The 16,398-nt window shown below is 41.8% G+C and overlaps 1 protein-coding gene across 1 annotated transcript in view; it reads left to right on the top strand.

Annotated features, from left to right (window-relative positions):
• The window catches only part of LOC142660308 (C-signal-like), a 49,301-nt gene that overhangs the window by 21,426 nt on the left and 11,477 nt on the right, over nucleotides 1-16,398 (top strand). The window contains exons 4-5 of the mRNA XM_075836906.1: nucleotides 8,574-8,738; nucleotides 11,174-11,284. Coding sequence (XP_075693021.1) covers nucleotides 8,574-8,738; nucleotides 11,174-11,284 — 276 coding nt within the window. The remainder of the gene's footprint in view (nucleotides 1-8,573; nucleotides 8,739-11,173; nucleotides 11,285-16,398) is intronic.

Below are 16,398 nucleotides of genomic sequence, written 5' to 3'. Positions count from 1 at the left end.
AAATAAACTAAAAAACATTGTCAGAATTGCTTGTTTTTGGTCACCCGGCTTGCAAAAAAATGTAATAAAAAGTGATCAAAAAAATCGCATGTACCCCAAAATGGTACCAATGAAAAGTACAGATTGTCTTGCAACAAATAAGCCCTCACACAGCTCCGGTGGTGAAAAAATAAAGACGTTCTGGCTCTCAGAATATGGCGATTCAAAATGTGAAGTGTTTTCTAAAAGCGGGTAACATCCGACACCATTTATCAGTGGGACACCGGCCACATATCTATGAATTATTATTTCTTTACCGCATTATTATACCCTCTTATTATACCCTGATGTACTCCGCACAGATTACACATGCCCCCACATTATAAACTGAAATACCAGCAAAACCCCAAACAGAAAAACTACCAAGCAAAATCTGCGCTCCAAAAGCAAAATGGCGTCCCTCCCTTCTGAGCCCTGCAGCGTGCCCAAACAGCTGTTTGCGTCCACATATATGGCACCGCCATACCCGGGAGAACCCGCTTAAAGCTTTATGAGGTATTTGTCTTCAGGGGCACAAACTGGGCACGACATATGCACTAAAATGGCATATCAGTGGAAAATTGCAATATTCACACCATCCGCTGTGCATTAACCCCTTTGAGCACTATGACTTAATAGCACGTCATGGTGCGGGGGTTGACGTATGGAGCGGGCTCACGTGCAGAGCCCGCTCCATACGCTGCGGGTGCCGGCTGTGTATTACAGCTGACACCCGGGACTAACGGACAGGAAGTGCGATTGCTCTGTTACAGGAGTCTGTAACAATAACAATATACTGCAATACATTAGTATTGCAGCATATTGTACCCGCGGATCCAATGATCGCTGGTACAAGTCCCCTAAGGGGACTAAAAAAATGTGTAGAAGAATTAAAGTTATTAGTAGTGAGAAAGAAAAAAGTTTAGTTAAAAAAAAAACCTTTTCCCATTTTCTTCAAAAGTAATGTAAAAAAATAGAATTGTTATCGCTACGTCCATAAAAGGCTGAACTATTACAATATACCATTATTTAACTCGCACGGTGAACACCGTAAAAAACGTAAATAATTTAAACCACCAAAATCGCTGTAGTTTTCGGTTTTACCGCACGGCGAAAGCTTTAAAAACGAAAACCCCAAAAAATGGAATCAGATTTTCTTCCTATATTTTCCTATTTTATTTTTCAGTTTCCCAGTACTTTTTATGGCACTTTAAATGGTATCAAGAGAAACTACAATTCCTCCCGCAAGAAATAAGCCCTCACACCACTCTACTGACGGAAAAATAAAAAAGTTATGGCTCTTGGAAGGCGGGTAGTGAAAAACGAAAATAAGAAAGCAAAAAATGGATCAGTCCTGAAAGGGTTAATTCATTTCTAATGAAAAAAATGTATGACCACACATGGGGTATTTCCGTACCCGGGAGAAATAGCTTTACAAAAATTGGTTGTTTATTTCTCCTTTATCCCTTGTGAAAATGAGAAAATTCAACATTTTAGTGGCCAAAAATTGTGATATTAATTCTCTCCGCCTAATTCTAATAAATTCTGCAAAAGACCTGTGGAGTCTAAATGCTCACTATACCCCTAGAAAAATTCCTTGAGGGGTGTTTCCAAAATGGGGAAACTTAGGGGGCTTCCACTGTTTTGGTCCCTCCAGGGCGTTGCAAAGGCGGCACCGAAAACCAATCCAGCAAAATCCACGCTCCAAAATCCAAATGGCACTCCTTCCCTTCTGAGCACTGCTGTGGGTCCAATCAGCAGTTTATTACCACATATGGGATATTGCTGTAATCAGGAGACATTTCTTTACAAATGTTGGGGTGATTTTCTTCATTATTCCTTGTAAATATTACAAATTTCTATGTTTTTTCAGAAAAAATGTAGATTTTCATTTTTACAGACTAATTCCAATATATTTAGCGAAAAACCTGTGTGGTCAAAATGCTAACTATACCCCTAGATAAATTCCTTGATAGGTGTAGTTTCCAAAATGGGGTCACTTTTGGAGAGTTTCCCCTGTTTTTGTCCCTCCAGGGTGTTGCAAACGCGACATGGAACCGAAAACCAATCCAGCAAAATCCGTGCTGCAAAATCCAAATGGCGCTCCTTCCCTTCTTAGCCTTGCTGTGGGTCCAATCAGCAGTTTATTACCACGTATGGGATATTGCCGTAATCGGGAGACATTGTTTTACATATGTTGGGGTACATTTTCTATATTATCTCTTGTAAATATTAAAAATTTCTATGTTTTTTTCAGAAAAAAGTAGATTTTCATTTTTACAGACTAATTCTGATAAATTTAGCGAAAACCCTGTGCGGTCAAAATGCTAACTATACACCTAGATAAATTACTTGAGGGGTGTAGTTTCCAAAATGGGGTAACTTTTGGGGTGTTTCCGCTGTTTTGGCACCACAAGACCTCTTAAAACCTGACAACGGGCCTAAAATATATTCTAAAAAAAAGGAGGCCCAAAATCCACTAGGTGCTCCCTTTGCTTCTGAGGCTGGTGCTTCAGTCCATTATCACACTAAGGCCACATGTGGGATATTTCTAAAAACTGGAGAATCTGGGCAATAAAATATTGAGTTGCATTTCTCTGGTAAAACCTTCTGTGTTACAAAAAAAAATTTATTAGAAATTAATTTCGGCAAAAAAAAATTTCATTTGTAAATTTCACCTCTACTTTGCTTTAATTCCTGTGAAACGCCTAAAGGGTTAAAACACTTTGTGAATGCTGATTCGAATATCTTGAGGGGTGCAGTTTTCAAAATGGGGTGACTTCTGGGGATTTTCTAATATATAAGGCCCTTAAAGCCACCTCAGAACTGAACTGGTCCCTGAAAAAATAGCCTTTTGAAATTTTCTTGAAATTGAGAAATTGCTGCTAAAGTTCTAAGCCTTGTAACGTCCTAGAAAAATAAAAGGATGTTCAAAAAACGATGCAAACATAAAGTAGACATATGGGAAATGTTAACTAGTAACTATTTTGTGTGGTATTACTATCTGTTTTACAAGCAGATACGTTTAAATTTAGAAAAATGCTAATTTTTGCAATTTTTTTCTAACTTGTGCTGTTTTTCAGAAATAAATACCAAAATTATCGCCAAAATTTTTTCACTAACATAAAGTACAACATGTCACGAGAAAACAGTCTCAGAATCGCTTGGATAGGTAAAAGCATTCCAACGTTATTACCACATAAAGTAACACATGTCAGATTTGAAAAAATTGGCTGGGTCCTGAAGGGGTTAAGGACACGACTAATTTTGGCCTTCAAGATGCAGCACATTTTTCAGTTTTTGCCATATCACATTCTGAGAGCCATGACTTTTTTATCTTTACGCTGACGTTGCGCTGTGCGGTCGTTTTGCACTTTAGTTTGTATTTTCTTTTTTGTACTTCCATAAGAGTTTAATTTTGTTACAGACTAGTAAACCAGCTGTTTAAATTCAGTGATGATTTGTGAAGAGGCGTCATATTATGTAAACCAGGTTCAATTTCTGCTCTAAAATTTGAAATATATTGAGCATTTTATACTCTTAAATATGCATATAGGATGAATATTCGTAACCAATCATTTGACACCAAGGTGACCAAGCATTCTTTTCGGTGTTTTCATCTTCACATTCCAGTTGTTGTAACTTTTTTTTTTTTTTTCTTCCGTCAACATATCCGTAAGAGGGCTTGTTTTTTGCGAGAAGAGTTGTATTTTTTTTTAATGGCACCATTTTTGGGTGCATACAATATATTGATTCGTTTTTTTGGGGGAGGGAATTAAAAAAAAAAAACAATTTCACCGTTGTTTGTTTTGTATGGCGCTCACCATGCAGTCTCAAGTTTAACTTCACTTTTAAGGTCGCTACGATTGCGGCAATACCCTATATGTCTATTCTGAGAATTATTTTTTTTTGGGGGAAAAATGATTTTATTTTAGTGTGTGTGTGTGTGTGTGTTTTTTGTTTTTTTTGTTTCTTTTTAAATCTTTTTATTATTTCTAGTCTCACTAGGAGACTTCACAATGTAATCTTCTGATCACTGATCTAATGCTGTGGTGTACTTCGTAAACCATAGCATTATTGTCTGTCAGAGTAAAGGCTTCTCCACAAACGACGTAATTGCTGCAGAAAATTTCTGCAGCTACCGCGTTGAAATACACCGATATTCCGCTGCGGAAAAAATACACCATTTCCTTCTGTTTTTATGGCAGAAAATGGTGAGTATTTTGCTGCGTTTTTCCCAATGTTAGGAGATGGTGACCTCTCCTCTGAAAAGCGCAGCAATTCTGTCCACTTTCTGCAGCAGGAATTGACATGCTGCGGTCCGAAAAATACACACCGCAGGTCAATTTCTGCTCTGAATTTTTACGCAGCATGTCGATGATATTTGTTAAATCTCACCCACGATGCTGCTACTGTATTCTGCTGTGTTTTTTCCGTCTAATTCCGTCTGGAAAAAACGTGGCAATTCCGCAGCGTGTAAACGAGCCCTAAAACTGACAGTCCATCTATTAGCCCATGCCTCTAGGCATATAGCCAGGGCAGGCCTGGGGGCCTTTTGTTAGACCCACAGCTGCCATGGCAACCCAATGGATGACCGAGGAAGCCCCCTCCCTCTATCAAAACCTTTAAATGCAGCGGTCACTCCTGAGATTGGAGGTTCTCATTTATACTGACAACGATGAGCTCCTCACGTGTCAGCCACAACATTATAAGTACTCTGCATTATCTGTATATAGATACCCTGTACATTAAACAGAGCAGCATGTTCACTAATACACGATCAGTCACAGCCGGGTTCCCGCAGTGATCGTGGGGGCGCAGTTTCTGTGCCCACACAATCCCCATCATGGACATGCACGTCACAATGTGGGGAAGGGACCCTTCCCTTGATGTGCATGTATGTAAAAATGAGTTTGGGGGTTGAAGAATAATATTCTTAGTAATATCCATTAATGATCCACTAGTATAAGGCCCCATTCACCACTACATTTAAGGTATATGCCGGGAAAAGATATCAACGTATATGTTAAACGAAGGCTATGACTGATGCCTAACAGTGGCATCCGTCACCCATAGACTATTATGATATACGCTTAACGTATACACTGTGACATTTTCATGATGTATATGTTAAACGGATGCTATTATAGCCTATAGGTCACACAGGCTATTATGGCATTCATTTAATGTAGAAGTCCTAAGGAAAAAAAAAAGCTCATGACTGAGGTTCTGGGGGGGCCCCCCCTCTGGTAGTCGGTGGGGTCCCAGCGGTGGGGCTCCTGGTGACCAGGTACTTGTCGCCTCTTCTGCGGATGGGTGATGGATGTTGATTCTTGGAATGTCCCTTTAAAAGGTTTTCTTTTACACGAGAATACATTCTGAAAGTGTTCATAGAAAAGTATGTGCAGAAAATTACTGTAAATTAGGCGTATAATGAAATTTAGGCATGACTAATTGAGAAGCACGTCACACGAATGGTTTGATTTACTATTAAATTAGGTTATATCTTATCACTTTATAGAAGAACAAAGACTTTCTTATCCTCAAAATGAGGCAGTGCAAACATCTCCTCACAATGTATGTGGTCACGTGGGAGACTAAGCTTTACTGATCAAATAGATCTAGTAACACCAGCATCTCATCATATAATGCTCGGTCCTACATTGCTGTGCAAAGGAAGAGTAGGTGGTGTATATAGCACAGCCTGGTCACTGCCTGGTCTGCTGGTCAAGATACCAAAATCAATAACCGTTAGATCATCTGGTGGCTAGACATTTATACAGCACCCGGATACTGGTAGAGCCTAAGGGTATGTTCACACGGCCTATTTTCGGAAGCAGAATTCCTCCAAACATCTGCCCATTGATTTCAATGGGAAAACTGCGTTCTGTTCCAACGGAGCGCTTTTCGCCGCATAAAAAAAAGCTGCCGCGAAAAAGAAGTGCAGGACACTTCTTGGGACGTTTTTGGAGCTGTTCTCCATAGACTCTATTGAAAAAAAGCTCCAAAAACGGCCGTAAACGCTGCAAAAATCGCGAGTGGCACAAAAAACGTCTGACAATCAGGAGCTGTTTTCTCTTGAAAATCGCTCCGTAATTTGAGACGTTTTTGACTCTGCGTGTGAACATACCCTAAGGGTATGTGCACACTAGAACTGTCTTTTACGTCTTAAAAGACAGACTGTTTTCAGGAGAAACCAGCTGCGTCGGTTCAGACGTAAAAGTTCCTCGCATTATGCGAGGCGTCTTTGATGCTCGTAATCTTGAGCTGCTCTTCATTGACTTCAATGAAGAACGGCTCAAATTACGTTGCAAAGAAGTGTCCTGCACTTCTTTGCCGAGGCAGTCAATTTACGCGTCGTCGTTTGACAGGTCGTCGGCACAGTACGTCGGCAGATGTTTGCCGACGTATTGTAGCCGTATTTTCAGACGTAAAACGAGGCATAATACGCCTCGTTTACGTCTGAAAATAGGTCGTGTGAACCCAGCTTTACAGAGATACAGCGGACGAATAACTATGAGCTACCCCCTCGTCGGTGACTGACAGATGGCCGTGTAAACCTGCACATGCAGGGTGGTCATCAGTCAGCGGTGAAGAAGGTGGGGGGAGTACTATACATGTATACAGCAGACTTGTATACGAGTCCACTGTGTTTGTTCGGCTCAATTAACCAAATGGCTCAATATTGTTTTTTGTGCGGTTTGGCTTAATACTAGTGCGGATCTGTCACCATATTATTCCGACTTTGCATAGGGCAGCATAGAGTGATGTCAGATCCGCTCTAAACCGTATCAATTTCAACAATACTAATGATTTTACCCAAGAAAAATGGATTCGATGTTTGCAAGTATTTATGTGCAATGCTGAACATGTATTTTCTTACGTTAGAACTGAATGCAATGACATTGAATTTAAAGAGGCTCTGTCACCAGATTTTGCAACCCCTATCTGCTATTGCAGCAGATAGGCGCTGCAATGTAGATTACAGTAAAGTTTTTATTTTTTAAAAACTAGCATTTTTGGCCAAGTTATGACCATTTTTGTATTTATGCAAATGAGGCTTGCAAAAGTCCAACTGGGCGTGTATTATGTGTGTTACATCCGGGCGTGTTTACTACTTTTTACTAGCTGGGCGTTCTGACGAGAAGTATCATCCACTTCTCTTCAGAACGCCCAGCTTCTGGCAGTGCACAGACACACAGCGTGTTCTCGAGAGATCACGCTGTGTCGTCACTCACTTCCTGCCCCAGTTCCTGCATCGTGTCGGACGAGTGAGGACACATCGGCACCAGAGGCTACAGTTGATTCTGCAGCAGCATCGGCGTTTGCAGGTAAGTCGATGTAGCTAATTACCTGCAAATGCTGATAGTATAATAGGCATAATAGTAGTAAGGGTATGTTCACACAACCTATTTTCAGGCATAATTCGGGCAGTTTTACGCCTTCGAATTACGCCTGAAAAGACGGCTCCATTACGCCTGCAAACATCTGCCCATTGCTTGCAATGGGTTTTACGATGTTCTGTTCAGACGAGGTGTAATTTTACGCGTCGCTGTCAAAAGACGGCGCGTAAAAAGACGCCCGCGTCAAAGAAGTGCATGTCACTTCTTTGGATGTTTTTGGAGCTGTTTTTCTTTGACTCCATTGAAAATCTGCTCCAATTACGTAAGTAATGGATGCCGCGAAAAACGCAAGTACTTGTAAAAACGTCTGAAATTCAGGAGCGGTTTTCGCCTGAAAAGAGCTCTGTAAAGCGTGTGAACATACGCTAAAACATTAAAAAAACAAAATAAATTTGGTATCGCCATAATTGTAATGAGCCGCAGAATAAAGTTATGTTATTTATACCATAGGGTAAGCAATGTAAATTTATGACTCAAAAAAGAATGGTAAAATTTTAAAAAAATCTGGTCGCAGTCAGTAGTAAAGATGGCCGCCGCGCTTGCGCAATAGAGTAAAGGGAAGTCCGTTGACTTCCGCCAGCGCATGAGCAATAGCTAATTGAGAACGCTGTGACAGATGGGCGTTTTGGAGTGCAGCAGCGACATCCCACAACATGGTTTATATAAGTCCACTTTGTTTTGCACTTGATCTATGTTGTAAACGTGATTTATATTACAATTACTTTTTACACGTGTTTTGAAGGAGTGTCTGTAATATCACTTCTCGATTCCTTTGCACCCGTTATTACTTTCGTCATCCTAACGTGACCCCTTCATTCAGCAGTATCCCCACATTCCTTGCACCCTAATGCACTTTATATATGTCAAACATAGATTCTGGCTGGTGCCCGGCTCATACAGCTTTATATGTACTACCCTATGTTTATAAAAGATGGCTGGACCATTGTATTAAACCAGCACTTTTTGTGTTGTCCCTTTTTCCACATAGATTGTAAGCTCTTGCAGGGAGGGTCCTCACTCCTATTTTTTTAATTAGTTTTTTTTCAGTATGTAATGGGTGATGTTGTCCGTTCATGTTCCCTCTGAATTGTAAAGTGCTACGGAATATGTTGGCGCTATATAAATAAAGATTATTATTATTATTATTTCTAGGCTTTTTATCCATTGCTGAAAAAATCTGCAGAAGATAATGCACAGGAACCTTTAGGCTGCAAGCGGGCTGCTCTAGTGAATATGTCATCTGTGCTGGGATCTATTGAAAAAACCTCATTGACCTTTGATGTTGCAAAACAAGTTATCTCCTACCGAGTCAGCAAGGTACAGTCAATGGTGACTTTCGGGTGATTTTAGGTGTATGTTCACGTGTACATAAAAATGGTTTTAGTGAATTCCAGAAAAGCACACAGACCCGTTTATTAATTTGTACGTTTGATTTGAATATAATCTTTATACACTCCAACGTTGAAATTGCATCACCCAGAAGGAAAAGTTTTGAAATTGTGAAAATCACAGGATCGATAGACATGTTAATTATATTGCAATGATAAAAAAAAATGGAAACAAAATATTCCAAACATCTTGAATTATTCAGTACAGAGTATGAGCGGCACGCACAGAAATATATGCACTTACGCATCTTGGCATGCTATCAATAAGGTTATTGATGCCACGCTGAATGCACTTGGGCACGCAAATCATCAAGATTGGCTGCTAGCAGCTCCCTTTGCAATTGCGTACCATTGAAATCCCAGATGTGCTCGATTGGAGACAAGTCTGGAGATGCTACAGGCCATGGTAGCATGTTTAGGCCACACAGGCTGCTTACAGTAGCATGTGAAACATGCGGCCTGGCGTTTTCCTTTTTAAAAACGGCTTCTGGGACACTTTGATTTCGTCATGGAACCAGTGGTACGGCCATTTCTCCAATGTAATGCGGAGCTGATCGAGTAGCTGAAAAGAAAACTAGAAAGGTCCGGTTACCATACATTATGCCACCCCAAACATTAAGTCCGGGAGTAGGAGCAGTGTGAGATTCCCTAGTGAAGGCCTCTTCGTGGCGTTGCGTTGTCTCCGGACCAATCTCCGGCTATCATTGCGTCTGAGACAAAAGCAAGACTCATCGCTGAAGAGGATAGATCTCAATTGCCGTCTTGCTGTGCACCATGATGGCCTTTTATTTTTTTTTTTTATTTTTTTTTAGAGTGGTGACGTGTGGTCAATGGAATACTTGTAGCTGGATGTCTGGCTTGTAGACCAATGTCGTGCAAACTCCTTATGGTTTGTGTCGACACTGGCTGCCACCCTAGGCTTGGGATGTGACGTACAACTTCACTTTCATTACAGAATGGATCAATACGTGCCATACTTCCAATCAGATATGTTTGTGCAGAGGTTCGCCTCCGCGCACCTCTTGCTAGTCGACTACGCTATTCCGTCAAAATGACGGAACCCTTGCACAACGGAGACAAATGGAAACCATTGGCACCGGATCCGTCACCATTGAAATCAAGTTTGTGTCTGTCAGGGCTCCGTTCCGACGGAAAGCTTAGTCAAAACGGAGACCTTGCGCAGATGTAAACGAAGCCTAACAGACATATTTTCAAGCAACAAAAGACCACAAACAGATCCAGAGTGCAAAACAAAGAATAAGGACTAACAACAAACAGTCTAACCCTTTTATAATCAACTTATATATGCCCTTGTTTAAGGTGCTTCTATCTCATGGCAGTGGCACTTTAAGATATCCCTAGAGAGGTTAGGTCCCCTTCACATTGCGTGTCCTACGTTTATTGTGTACATCGGGAAAGCACCCAATGTACATGATAAATGTGTTCAAAGGCTCTATTAGCCTGATTAATATCAAAAGCGTGTCCTATGTGTCTCCGTTGTGCTGGTATGTCAGTATACCCTTTTTGTTTTTTTTGTTTAAAGGATTGAATAGCATAGTGGACCACGCTCGTCCATTCTGAGGGATCCATATATGGACAGTGATTTCAGGTGCTTCCCAATGCCATAGTCCCCAGGCAGGGTATTGGAAGCGCACTGCCCGCAGCCTTTGGCCTTGGAAGCTCCTGACATCACAGTCCATATATGGACAGGGCCAGAAGCCCTGGCCAAAGCGTTTTCGACACTCTGGCTGGGGACTTTGGCATAGTAAAGCTCCTGACGTCCCTGATGTATAATATATAGAACAAAAAAATAAAGCAGCACTGCTTGAGTGGTCGGGTGCAATTCAGTCCTCCCAGACTCCGGCTATGAGCCCAACGATATAAGCCACAACAAAAAATAGATAGAGGCAGCACTCCAATTAGTGAATAAAAAAAGTGGTGTGAAAGCCAGGCTTGAGATCCAATTGAGTCTGATTGAAACGTTGCTGGGGTGAATAAAACGCACCACTTATATGGACAGTGATGTCAGGGGCTTCTCCAGAGCCGGAGTCCCTGGCCAGAGCGCTTGCAGGAGCTTCCCCTCCAGGCACATGCCATGCTTCAGGCAGAGCTCCACCAAGTGGGTTTGGATGACTTATCCCACTGTATGTCTATACAGTGGGATACTTTGCAGCCTTCTGTATAGATATGTATTGGGAATCCTCCTGACTTATACCTTCAACGGAAGGCAAAAACTTGATGTGACACACATTTTGAGCCAGACAGAACTGAGAGGCAGGGTTAGTATTGGTAGGGTTTGTTGAGGTTGGTAATTATTGTAAACTTTCTAAATAAACTTTATTATAACTGAATTTCTTTTCACAGGCAGCTCTGAATATGCTTACGTGTTTGCAAGCTGAAGCATACAAAAAGGATGGTATTCTTTGTACAGCTCTTCACCCAGGCTGGGTTAAAACAGAAATGGGAACAGAGAAGGTGAGTTACAAATCTGCATATGTTCCTATTGCCATGAATCCTTATCAATTGGTCTACTGTATCAGAACTCATTCAGATGCTGCCTAGCAAGCTATGTGCTTGCAAAGACTATTCTTCAGAAAGTCTTCAGTTTCCACTAGGGTAGCAGTTTCCATTACATTGCACTGATCTTATATTCTGGATTTAAAATGAAAATATTTATTTATTACTCCGTTACTTGGCCTGAGAACAAAGCACACGTTTCGTGCTGATGTGTTTATGCCTGTTTTTTATTAACTCCTTTTCTAGAGTCATGCTCATATATTTAAAGTAATATTCCAGGCAAAACTCATCAACTGAATTGTGAAGGACACCCCCCCCCCCTCCCCCACTGCACTTAACAAATCTGAGACTCCATTCGAGAGATTTGCCAATGTTATCTTCTTGACATGGCCTGACCTGGCCCCCCTTCCCAGCACGGCTCAAAGGGTAAAGGAGGTGGCATATGATGATGTCCCCCCTAAGAGCTGCTAGTTTCACCAGCAACAAAAGCCGTGAGTTAGGCAATGTCGAGATCAATGGAAGCCATTGCCAAGGGTTTCACCAGACGGACAATTAGCAGGCTAAGACTAATCACCAGGTCCTGATGAATAGTTAAACCGAGAGAGAATACCTATTTAATTAAAGGTTATATAACTTGCGGTATATACTAACTTGCATATGGGAACCCATATCGGACATGTACACCGAGAAAAACTTCCCCTAGATGCTATAATACCCATATAATGGATCCACTGTGCTACTCCACCGGTTTGACTTGGGGTCACCCCTAAGGGCGTTATCTAAGTAGCTTCCCGGTCTTCACTCTTAAACCCACATACAGGGATCTGGACTTCGCTGCGGGGAGAGTACTAGGTCGCTACCTCTTAAGTTGGTACCGGTGTGAGTAGACCAGTATATAACCGTGTAGCACACCCTGGTACAGGCACAAGCAGATGATACCTTGGCAGATGGGTAAGGTTCAGAAGACACTGTTCAGAATAGGCAGGAATTCTGAGGCAGGTCTCCGTTAGCTAGATACAGACTGGCAGTAGACCACTGAATGCAGACTGTTGGCGGATAACTGGATACAGACTGGTAGTAGGATGCACGTGGGCAGCAGATAGCGGGACGCAGGCTGTTGGCGGTTACCCGGACGCAGGCTGGTGGTGAATAGCTGAACAGAAGCTAATAACAGATCGCATGTGCAGACTGGAATCGGGAGTTAAACAGATACCTTTGCAGGACACCACTAGGTTGCACCATAGTTGCTCAGGCACCTGGTGAACTGTGGAGGTGCCTTAAATAGTCCAGGAGCAATCCGGGATTGATTTGTGGAATTATGAATTGCAAGCGCTGGCATGTTAAGAGGCAGCCAAAGCGTGATCCCGTGCCCTAAGGCGAGAATGAACATGAGGAAACACAGGCTGAAGACGCCGGCGGCCATGCAGAAGAGAGGGCTGTTGGCGAGGTAGGTTAGGAACCCAACGGCTGGGACAACCGATAGGAGCGCCACCAGCCGTCAGCATTTCACCATAGCAATGGCTTTGTGAACCTTTCCAGACTGGTAGATTGCAATGATTTTATTTTTTATTTTTTTTGCCATCTGTATTGTGCTGGTTTTTTTGAAACCTTCTAGTCCGCTTCAGATTGCCAGACAGGTTCTATTAAAGTGAAGTTTAGATTCAACATGTCTGGCAGTAATCATGCCTGGGTGTGGCTAGCGAAATTTAACCCAATTGTCAATTCAGTTTGGTTAAATGGTTGATTTGGTAGCTAAGATGGCACTTACTTACTTTTTTACATAGGGTTAGGTAGGGCTGAACAGCATTTTACCTCTAATTTACCCTTAATTTTTCCACTGACAGGCATCATAATAGGCTTCCGTACATGGCAGACCAGAATGCCATTGTAAGACTTCCTGGTTGCCATAACCATCGGCACTCACGGTGGGGGGGCGATGGGGTACAGAGGGAGGCCCCTTCCTCTGTCAACCACTTAGAAACCGTGTTCGCTATTAACCGCGATTTCAAAGGGGTTAAATGTTCGATATTGGAGATCTCTCCGATCTCTGCAGTTGCAACAGGATGTCTGCTGTATATTACAGCTGGTACCCACTGCAGATAGTTATTCCATGGACGTAATTGTACGCCCATTTGCGGGAAAGGGTCAATAGGAGACCAGTTAAAGTACAATACACTGCAATACATAAGTATTGCAGTGTATTGTGCCAGCAATCAAATATTGCATGTTAAAGTCCCCTATTGGAATAAAAAAAAAAAAATAATATATATATATATATATATATATATATATATATATATATATTTATTTATTAAAAACGGGTTTAATAGTTTTTAACCACCTACCAAAAAATGTTACGTTAAAAAAAAAAAAAAAAACTTTTCTCCGTACAGTAACCTTAATAAACAATAAAAAAAAAGTTTATCACCACATCCGTACTATTACTGTATATTTGCTGGTTTTTTTTGGTCATCTCTCCAAAAATAAAATAAAAGCATGCAATAAAAAGTGATCAAAAGGTGGTACCCATAAAAACTACAAGTCGGCACAAAAACAAAACAAAAAACAAGCCCTTACAAAGCTCTATCGAAGGAAAAAATAAAAGTTACGTGTTTAAAGGGTAACAAAACGTTCAACAAACTTCTGACATGTCAGACGTTTTGATTGGTGGAGTCAGAGCACTGAGACCTCCACCAATCGCTAAAACGAAGCTGCAGAAGTGCTCGTGTCAGTGCTCAGCCACTTCGATTCTGTTCTGCTTTTTGCAGAAAGCCGATGTAGCTTAGTACGGGCTCATAGACTTTCTATTGAGTCCGTACACCACTACATTGATTTCCGGAAAAAAGCAGAACGGAAATTAAGCGGCTGATCATTCACACAAGCACATCTGCAACTTAGTTTTAGCGATTGGTGGGGGTTTCAGTGCTCGGATCCCCACCAATCAAAACTTCTGACATGTCACTATGGGGGCCTAAGCACTGAGACCCCTACGAATCGCTAAAATGAGGCGGCAGAAGCGATTGTGTGAGCGCTTAGCCTCTTGCTTTCTGTTCGGCTTTTCTTGGAAAGCTGAGTTGTTGGTGTGCGGACTCAATAGAAAGTCTATTGAGCCCGTACACTGCTACATCGGCTTTTCGAGAAAAAACCCGAACGGAAAGCAAGAGGCTAAGCGCTCACACTATCTTTGGCTTTAAAAGTTGTATCAAAAACAGCATCAAAACCTGCATGTGTAATTTCAGCCTCAAGGCTGAATTCACATGTGACAGATGTGTTTCAGAAATTTCTGCCACTCTCTCATTCACCTGAATGGAGCTTGCAGAAATCCATGTGCTTGCTGCTCAAACAACTCTTTAGATGAATGGAGCTGATTTTCAGTCACAGAAATTTCTACAACAAACCTAAAAATGCTTAAAACTCGCAATGTTTTGACCCCCTCTCCGCAGGACTGGAAAACTGTAGATATAAAAATGGACACACCTCCAGTTCAAGTTTCCTATCCCCCGGAGAGGACATCCTATGGAACTCTGCTGAGCTCCTCCAGATCAGGACACTCTCCAGGGCTAACCACCCATCATCTTACTAGAGGTCCATTTGATGGCGTAAGGCTCCTTTGAGAGTAGCCATAAGCCTGGGGAAGTTCCTTCCTCTCTGGAAGCGGGTTCCTTCTCCCTACGCTATCGTTCGCCACTGCCGCTTTCTGGACATGTTTGTAGAGCAGTGTTGGGCGGAACAAAAAAAAATAGGTGCAACGTTTAGCCGCTGGAATCCTTTATCAGAGGCACATCCGGTTGGCGTGCCGCCGTGTGCACTGACTATCAGACCGGAAGATTTTGTCGCATCAGACCAATTTGGAGGATGGGGGGGGGGGGATTGTCCACTTCAAATGGTAGGACAATATTGTTTCTATGCTTTTATATTGTGTGTATTTTTCATAGGCCCTTGTCTAGTGCCCTAATAGACGGAAAAGACTCGGAATGGAGAATGTGCTGTCTGTAAACATAAGTACACTCCTTCATATTGCATTGTGTCAGCCCTGTCTAGATAAAGTAATTTCTAAAGAATCCTCAAGTTAAGCTTACAGAATTAAGGAAATTGTTTGCTCTTAGAAAGAAAAGAGATATGATCAGTACCTCCTTTGGTCACACTGGTGGTTCTCATCCAGTGATAACTGGACTCATCCAGTGATAATGATATCCTCACAGAAGGTGAATTGTATTCCTGTGGTGATTCTTCTTCTGATGATGATATGGGGGTAAAAACCTCTTTTTGACCAACGATACAGATGTTCTTCCAAAAACTATCCATGCAACTATAATTATTGAAGACATTAGGGAATACAGGTCCATCCAGGAGGGTATGTTTGAGGGCCTTGGACCTAGAAAACAAAGAACATTCCCCATTTATAAAAATGTGGTCCGTCTATTAAAGAGGGAATGTAAAAACCCAGAATGTAAATTCATTGTACCTAAAGTCCTCAAAATTAAATATTCCTTTGAGGAAGAAGAATCCAGAAATTGGGATAGGCCCCCTAGCTTAGATGCCCAGGTAGATGTCCCCGCTGTTTGAAGACCTTCTGACCAAATGGATAGGAAAGCAGATTATTACCTAAACAGGACATGGAAAGGTTCTGCCGCAGCATTTAAGCCCGGCATAGCCGCTGCTTGCAAAGCTAGGTCTCTTTAGAATCTGTATTTCCCAGTTAGGGAGGCATGTCAAGGAATTCGACAAATCCTCTCTTCTATCCCGGTCTTAGCCATATCTGCAGATTCTTTAGCAGTTGCCTCTTTAGATTCTGTCAGGTTATCCGCTAGAGCAGCAGACCTTTCTAACTCTACCAGAAGGGCTGGAAAGGTGATACTGGATCAAAAAGGAAACTGCTAAATACAATGCTCTAGTGATTATTTATTTGGGCCTGCTCATGACAAACTTCTGGAAAAGTCCTCAAATAGGAGAAAAGGCTTTACCATGCAGGGGATGCAAATGGACTCCTTTCCTCCCTGAAGATTTTCCAGAAAACAGAATCTGAATAGATCGGACCTTAACCTCTTCCCGCGCTGCGCCGCGCCGCAATA

Source organism: Rhinoderma darwinii, chromosome 9 (genome assembly GCF_050947455.1).
Source record: "Rhinoderma darwinii isolate aRhiDar2 chromosome 9, aRhiDar2.hap1, whole genome shotgun sequence".
Lineage (NCBI taxonomy): Eukaryota > Metazoa > Chordata > Amphibia > Anura > Rhinodermatidae > Rhinoderma > Rhinoderma darwinii.
This window is presented reverse-complemented; position numbering and strand designations above follow the sequence as displayed.